Source organism: Anguilla anguilla, chromosome 17, assembly GCF_013347855.1.
Source record: "Anguilla anguilla isolate fAngAng1 chromosome 17, fAngAng1.pri, whole genome shotgun sequence".
Lineage (NCBI taxonomy): Eukaryota > Metazoa > Chordata > Actinopteri > Anguilliformes > Anguillidae > Anguilla > Anguilla anguilla.
Window position 1 is genome coordinate 20091170 of NC_049217.1, and position 7535 is coordinate 20098704.

Genomic DNA, 7535 nt, shown 5'->3' on the forward strand with positions numbered 1-7535 from the left:
GTTTTCTTTTTATTTTTGAAAATTCTTAAATAAGGATGTGATATGTAATAGGAATTGTTACATTGGTAACAATTCCTATTGTTGGCGGTGGCGCTTTAGAAATCACCATAGATCTGACATAACGTGTTACATGTATTACCATGCTAAATGAGCAATACCAAGAGGCCGCTGTTCTAAAGCCAAGGTGAATTTGCGGTTTTAATTCTGTTGCGAGTCACTGACAGCGCTGCATGGCACAGATGTGAGCCAGTTAGCTTAACGCAGCAGTTTGTGTGCGTGTATTTTCTGCACCTGGAAGAAATAATCCAGATGCTCTCATTTGTTTGTTTCATTTGGTCCAACGAGCAACAATTCATCGTTGAATAGTTTTCCTTTCATTTTAAAAAACCGCTAACGTTAGGTAGTCTAGCCGTTAACTTTTGTAGCTAGACTAGCTAACTGGCAACTTGGCTTTCTAGGCTCATTTTACTAGTCTACGAATAAAGAAGGGAAAGCTTTTTGATAGGAAACTGAACCAGCTATCGATTTAAAAGATTATGGATCACACCATTTTCACCGTCAAACTCTACATTTATGACCTTTCTAAAGGAATGGCTCGTCAGCTGAGTCCGATAATGCTAGGTAAGTAGCCACTGAGCTAAGATGGTGGGAACTAGGTCCTGGTAGGGTTCGTGCCGGTGGCGTATGTGTAATCAGGAAACATCGAGGATAGTGCAGTGTTTGCATTGCGGTTAGGCCAATCTTAAAGTTAAATACTGGGACATAGCTGGCTATTGTTAGTTGTTGCGCAAGGCATAACCAAATGAACAATAATATTTAAGATAATTTCTGCATTCGTCTAACGTTTAACGTTGGCTTGTTACCGCGGTCAAAATAGTCATGGTTGTTCCTGCTAGCTAGCAAGCTAACTAGGTCGAAGTCATTCAAGACGAGAGCCGACAGGTGTTCGTTTGAGAATTGATTGTTTAAAATAAGAAATTACCGAAATTATTTATGGGAAAGTTGAAGCTTTGCCGACTCAATGCATTTGACAAAAGAAAATCTGAAATTAAAATGTGAAAGGTGCATACTTGGTCCACCTAGCTATGGTGGGTAATGTAACTGTACTGTACACAGTTGTATGTGTTAGCATAGACTAACAATATTGGCTTTATTCAGCTAACGGTATTTACGGTAAATGCGTTTTGAGGTACATGGCAAATCTGTTAAGTGTTGTTACACTGACTATTAAATAAACGCACGAAAGGGTCCTCTGATGATGTTGTTATTATCCGGGATTACTGGACTCTCATGAATATGACCGATAGCTTTGTGGCTAAGGGTGACTACCTACGGTAGAAATTTGCCGGAGTGTACAGAGTGTACCATGTACATAGCTGGTACAGAGCAGCCTCTTTTTTTTAACCCATTACGGCCCCCTCTTGCCCTTGCAGAGCCGTAAAAATGCAGGATGTATGAGCTCTATGGCATTTACATGATCATTGAAATCAGCCGATTTCACAACTACAATCTTTGCTCTAGACTGGTTGTTGGATTTAGGTGAAAAGAAAAAGCCACCCACCCCTATGGGTATCAAATCCTTGTTGTGTTATACAATCCCTTGGTTTCACAAGTCTGTTATTTGCTGTGCAATCTGAATTCTTTCTCTCTTTTTTATACTTGTGCAGGGAAACAACTTGATGGAATTTGGTAAGTACAGAGGAACCACACATCTGGAAGTACTAACTGGGCTACTAACTATAAATCACTGCTTCCCAAAAGTGTTATATACATGCACACATCCTTAAGCGTAAGTATAAATATTGTTACGTGGTGTGTGTGCGTGATACAGAGTGAGAGAGACTAATGGAGAGGTGTGGTACGGTATCTGTAGGCTGTAATACTTTGCTCCCTGTGTTGTAGGCACACTTCCATTGTCGTCTATGGGGAGGAGTTCTTCTTTGGAGGAGTGGGCATTTCAAGCTGTCAACCAGTAAGTTGACATTTTTTGTGTTGTCACAGAATATTTATGATGCCTACCTCTGTCGTTAATGCTGTTATTTGTGCAGCTGGTTGAACACTGTTTGACGCTTTGCTGTGAATGTGTATAATCTTGTGTGTGTCTGTGTGCCTGCACGTGTACACTTAGTGGTCCCTGTCTACCTACCTTATTCCATCCATAATCACTGACAATGTATTCCCCCCCAGCACTGTTTTGGAGAGCCTCAATATATGCATGTCTTTGATGTGACAGATGGATGCATGATGGAAGAATTTGCATTGATGCTAGAGACATGGCTGTATGTGACCTGTGTGTTCCAGGGTGGGACTGTGCTGGGTGAACCCAACACTGTCATAGAGCTAGGCAGCACAGAGGTGACTGAGGAGATCTTCATGGACTACCTGTCTTCCTTGGGGGAGACCACGTACAGGTGTGTGTCTGTGTGTGTGTGTGTGTTGCTGCGCATATGTACTCATGGACACGGTACCGTACGATATCACCTTCATTGTGAGTTCATAATTGGGTGAGTTGCTAATGTTTGTCTGCACGGGGTCATTGTTTGACCGGCCTGTGAATAGGAGTATGTGAGCAGGAGATTCCAAAAACGGAGAAAAGACGGAAAAGTCCAAATCATCACAAAATCTTTCACACCCTTCCTCTCTCTCTCTGTTTCGGCTCTACCCCTCGTCAGAGGGGACAGGTACCGGCTGTTTGAGCACAACTGCAACACGTTCAGTAACGAGGTGGCCCTGTTTCTGACGGGACGGAAGATACCCTCCTACATCACTGACCTGCCGTCCGAGGTGCTCTCCACGTGAGTCTCCGCCCCCTCCTTTCTCTCGGACCAGCGCAGCAGCACAGGATGGCAGTGGGAGGGGGAGGGGTTAGTACAGGTGTGGCTTGTGGGCTGACATTAATGCACATATAATCAAAATACTGCAGCTGTGAGAGATGCTGGAACCAGTTTTAGTGGTAAGGTACACGTCCAAATGTGAATATAAACAGTGCCCTCTTGTGTTCAGTGGAGGAAAATAACAATTTTCCTTGTTTAAGAAAAAAAGCTAATTCTTGTGTCTTGTGCAGTACTGGTTCTGTGTCAGTGTTCAGTCACCCGTTTGACGCGTCTTGCATGTTTGCCTGGTGAATGAGAAAGCAGAGCTGTTCTGTCAGTGTTGTGTTTGTTCTTCTGTCCTGAGGACAGCGTGTGGATTTGTTTAATCGCGCTCATGCTTTCTTCAGACGACTCCTTTGTTTACCATCTGTCATACATTGGGACCAGATCTCTCTGAATTTACAGGAAGATCCTGTCTGAAATACTATCTCCTCATGCACAAATGCTCTGAGGAACTTCACACAGAGCCGTTCGGCACGAGCAGCCGTATCTCATTTGTTGCGTCGCCTTGAACACGCAGCCCCGCCCCCACTGTTGCTATAGGGATTACACCTCGTATCAGAGCCACTGCTTCTCTCTCGGTTCAGAGATAGGTGAAGCACCTCAAATGTCCTGCACAGTGACATTTTTTGGCCCATTAGTTTGCTTGTGAATACATGCAAGAGCTGTTATTCGTCTGAATCTTTTCCGTCGGTGTTCTGTCCTTTCCCAGATGCAGCCTTTGTATAGTTTTACCTTTTTTTTTTTTTTTTTTTTTTTTTTTTACCTGAGCGGGACAAGGCCAGCAGGCCCATGTAAAAGTGCCGCTGCCTTACCCGTGTGCCTGTCCTGTTCCTCTCATCTCCAGACCCTTTGGGCAGGTTCTCCGCCCCATCCTGGACTCCATCCACATCGCTCCTCCCGGGGGGAACGTCATCGGCGGACACCACGGCCAGAGCTAGACCCCCTGCAGAGCGACACGTGGAGACGTACTGCGCACACACAGTGTTTCCCCTCCTTTGCTTTTCTGGGGCGTCTGGGGGCCCTGCATTTCTTACGTTACTAAGGGAAAAAAACGCCCATCTGACAACAGAAAAAATTAATATAATCAGTGTGCAGAAGATTTAATTTAAATTACATTGATCTGGGAATGACTGTTTTTCAACACTAGCAAATTACAGCTAATGGATATATCAAATCAGAATTGAACATTAAAACAAGCTAATCGACCTAGCTAGCTAGCTGGCTGGCTGATGTCACTTCTCGCTAGCAAGCTAGTGATATATCCAGTATGACAATGCGGTAGGGGATAACCCTTAACTTAATAACCTAGTTTAATATCTCTTACGTTAACTAGTTGTACGGAAGTTATGGTTATTTTATACATTGCGATGGCAGGTATGCCATCCCGCCAAGTTACGGCTTGGTGGGGCGGCATAATAAATGCATTAAACATTCGTTAAAACAAAAAACACTCTTGGAAAGTGTTGCACAAAGTTATCCCCAGAACATTTCTTTAGAACCCTTCTCGGCAGTTGTAAATACTGCGCTGTCTGTCACCGTCGTGATGGAGTGCCTGCTCAAGATTGCATTTGCATTCCGAAGCTTGGCCTCGAGAGTGCAACTGCAAGCACTTGGCAACGCAGCTCAGAGTTTTGCCAGTTTTATCAAATACGTTGCAGAATAAAGCGTGCAGTCTGTAGTTTAATGCAATGATCAGATGCATATTAAATAGTGGCACTCCTGATTCCTGGAGTGTTGACATGCTGCTGTTTAGTGGTATGGGAAACACTATGTGTGTGCGTACATCAAATAATAAAATATATATATATCTCTTAGGGGAAGATTGTACCTTGGAAGCTTCACTTGCAGTGGTTCCCAAGTTCTTTTTTTATTTGTGTATTTATGTACCCTGTCCTAATCTAATCTATCAACATTCCACATACCCCTACCAGCAAAAATGAATCATCTCTAAATTGTCTGAGACCTCATTTGCTTGAATAAGGGAGATCAGGGTGAATATATTCTGTGTGATGGCTGCATACGTGTGTGCTGTCGTTGATTAAAATTTGTATTAGTTTTGGGGGGAAAATAAAGTTTTTCTAGATATTTAAAAACTGATGGAAGATCAACAATTTAAAAAAAGTAACATAGACTAGTTTACTGAATGAAATGTGCCATTCCACACCTTTTACTCCAGGGACAGCTATTTGGGAACCACTGCAATTTGATCAGGTCAAGAGCCGCACAATTCCATCCAGCCCTCTTTACTGCCACCTGCTGGTGAGCTAAAAAAACGATGTATTAAATGGTAAATGGTAAATGGACTGCATTTATATAGCGCTTTTATCCAAAGCGCTTTACAATTGATGCCTCTCATTCGCCAGAGTTATTAGCTTGCGTGTGCTTTTCATATGAGCAATACAGAATCCCACAGGAGGGACCGAGGTTTCCCTGGACAGGGAAATGTATGGGAACAGGGGTGGAGGGATATAGGGGTGGGGGGAAGAGGAAGGATGTTCTTTTTTCACTTGTTTTGTTGTCGCACGATTTCAGCCAATTGCATTAGTTTTTTTTTTTTTTTTTTATGTATTTTTTTATTTTTTGGACAGGTTGTAGCCGGAGACTCAGATCACCTTACAGAACCTGCCAATCACGGCTGTGTGACAGTGAGGCAGCTCTGCAGTCAGACAGTTCAGTCTCTTAACCGCCGTAGACATGTCCTCTCTGAAGGACAGGGCCCAGACTCCTCTGCTGGAGCCCCTGAGTTCGGCTCCGTGTAAACCCAGGGGACGTGTTCAGCTGATCATACCCAGCCTTTAGCCTGAAGCCTGGGAAGGGCCTCCGCAGTCTGCTCGGAGCGTCCGACCAGACACTGACTTTGATTCTGTTTCTCCAGCTCTTTCTGATATTTCAGCAGTAAGCCGTATTGCTGCATGATGAACAAGTGCAGTGTATAATGTCATTACATTACATTGCATTTATTTGGCAGTCGCTTTTATCCAAAGCGATGTACAATGTCCTTTTTGTACCTCAGAGTCTACGGGGCGCTATGCTTCCAAAGTCTCCAGGTGGTGCAATACCTGTACAGCTCTGTAGACACAAAGCTGAGACGGTCCAGCTTCAGAAACGGATCTCTCGCGCGCCGGGAAATAAGGAGGAAGTGAATGGGTGGTTTGTTATGAAACTGACCTGAGGTCAGCAACTCTGTCTGTTTCTGGCGTAGATTGCACAATTGTACATCTTTGAGCAGTTATAATTATGCAGTCTTTTCCTTTTACACAGGAGAGCTGAAAAGAGTAGTACTTAACTCTAAGTACTGTAAGCATAGTGGTTACTATAACAATGTTCCCTCTCTCTTTCAGTTGCCCTACATGAAAAAAAAAAAAAATGCAGAATCAAAGATTGTGAGGAAAACTATATGGTAATATAAATGCAATATGCTGAAATATTATATATATTGTTAACAATTAATAATTATCCATTATTATAATATTGTGAATTATAATCATGAAATCCTGGCCTAGGTTGTGTAATTATACTTTTACAAGTGGGCCACGTTACCTTAATGAAGTGTGACAGCTGTTTGGTGCCAGACCATTGTATCTTTAGCGGGTGACGTGCTAGTCGCTCGTGGACGTAGTGTGGACGTCGCGTTAGAAGCTCAATGCGCTCTGCTTTACGTATTGTAGATTCAGTATGTACTGTAGGTGCTTTCGTCAGCTCTGGCTGCTGCCTAGCAAACCGGGAGAGTTTTCCATAAGTATATTCAGAGATGAAGGATTTCTTTTGTAGGTCGCATATAGGAATGTGTGTAGATGAAGAGACTTGGTGCGAGTGTACAGTAATGTGAATCTGTACCCTTTTAGGTAGGTCACTACTGTTTTCCATTTATGACCACATGCTATCCAGATAAGCTACCAAGATAAAAGACAACTCAATAAGCCACGGTTCCGTATGTGAACCATGATGTGTGTGTGTGTGTGTGTGTGTGCGCGTGTGCGTGCACGTGTGTCTGTGTGCATGCGTGCCTGTGTGAGTGTGTGTGTGCGTGTGTGTGCACGTGTGTCTGTGCATGCGTGCCTGTGTTCCTTGTTTTTGTGTGCGTGTGTGTGTGCGCGTGTGTAGGCCTCTTGCCTACAGACAGTAGGATGCTTGTCCTTTGCTTTGTACTGGACGTTGCCAACCGCCATTCATGTGACTTCCAGCAGCCTTCACTGTCAGTGGTGCATCCTTTTCATATGAAACAATTGTTCTATTCTTTTAAAGCTTTTTTGTTATTTATTGTTAACATTGCACTGAAATGAATAGATATTTGTGTAATTTATGATTATTTATTGTGATTATTCCTCTGTGTATCATTAGTGTTCTTGTCATATTGGGTTATTGGTTAAAGAAAAAAAGCCATCGCAGAATTAACAACATGAATTCCAATTTTTCTATTCATTAGCTTGGCCTGGGCAAAATGTCCTGTCACTGTTTTGATTAAAGTGTGCTTCTAATTGTGAAAGAGACTCTCCTTGGCTGTTTTCTTTATTGCGACTGTGTGGTCCTGAGTGTGATGTCTGGTGTCTTGGAGGGGTGGGGGTGGGGGTGTGGGTGTGGGGGGTAGTTAGGACATGACTATTCCAAGGGCTTTGAGTCTACACAGGGCATCAAAAAATATTAGGGTAGAGGATTTTC

General features: G+C 43.2%; 1 protein-coding gene across 1 annotated transcript; it reads left to right on the plus strand.

Annotated features, from left to right (window-relative positions):
• The first annotated feature begins 126 nt into the window (after nt 1–126).
• Nucleotides 127–7366, plus strand: desi1a (desumoylating isopeptidase 1a). Its single transcript, XM_035399023.1, has 7 exons — nt 127–417; nt 453–621; nt 1668–1689; nt 1903–1972; nt 2302–2411; nt 2673–2795; nt 3721–7366. The coding sequence occupies exons 2-7, from the start codon at nt 537–539 to the stop codon at nt 3812–3814; spliced, it is 504 nt and encodes a 167-aa protein (XP_035254914.1). The 5' UTR covers nt 127–417; nt 453–536; the 3' UTR covers nt 3815–7366.
• The last annotated feature ends 169 nt before the right edge of the window (nt 7367–7535 follow it).

Coding starts and splice junctions, on each gene's coding strand:
- desi1a (XM_035399023.1), top strand. CDS start 537: ATGGATCACACCATTTTCACCGTCAAACTCTACATTTATGACCTTTCT. Junction 622..1,667: donor GCTGAGTCCGATAATGCTAG/GTAAGTAGCCAC, acceptor ATACTTGTGCAG/GGAAACAACTTGATGGAATT. Junction 1,690..1,902: donor AAACAACTTGATGGAATTTG/GTAAGTACAGAG, acceptor CCTGTGTTGTAG/GCACACTTCCATTGTCGTCT.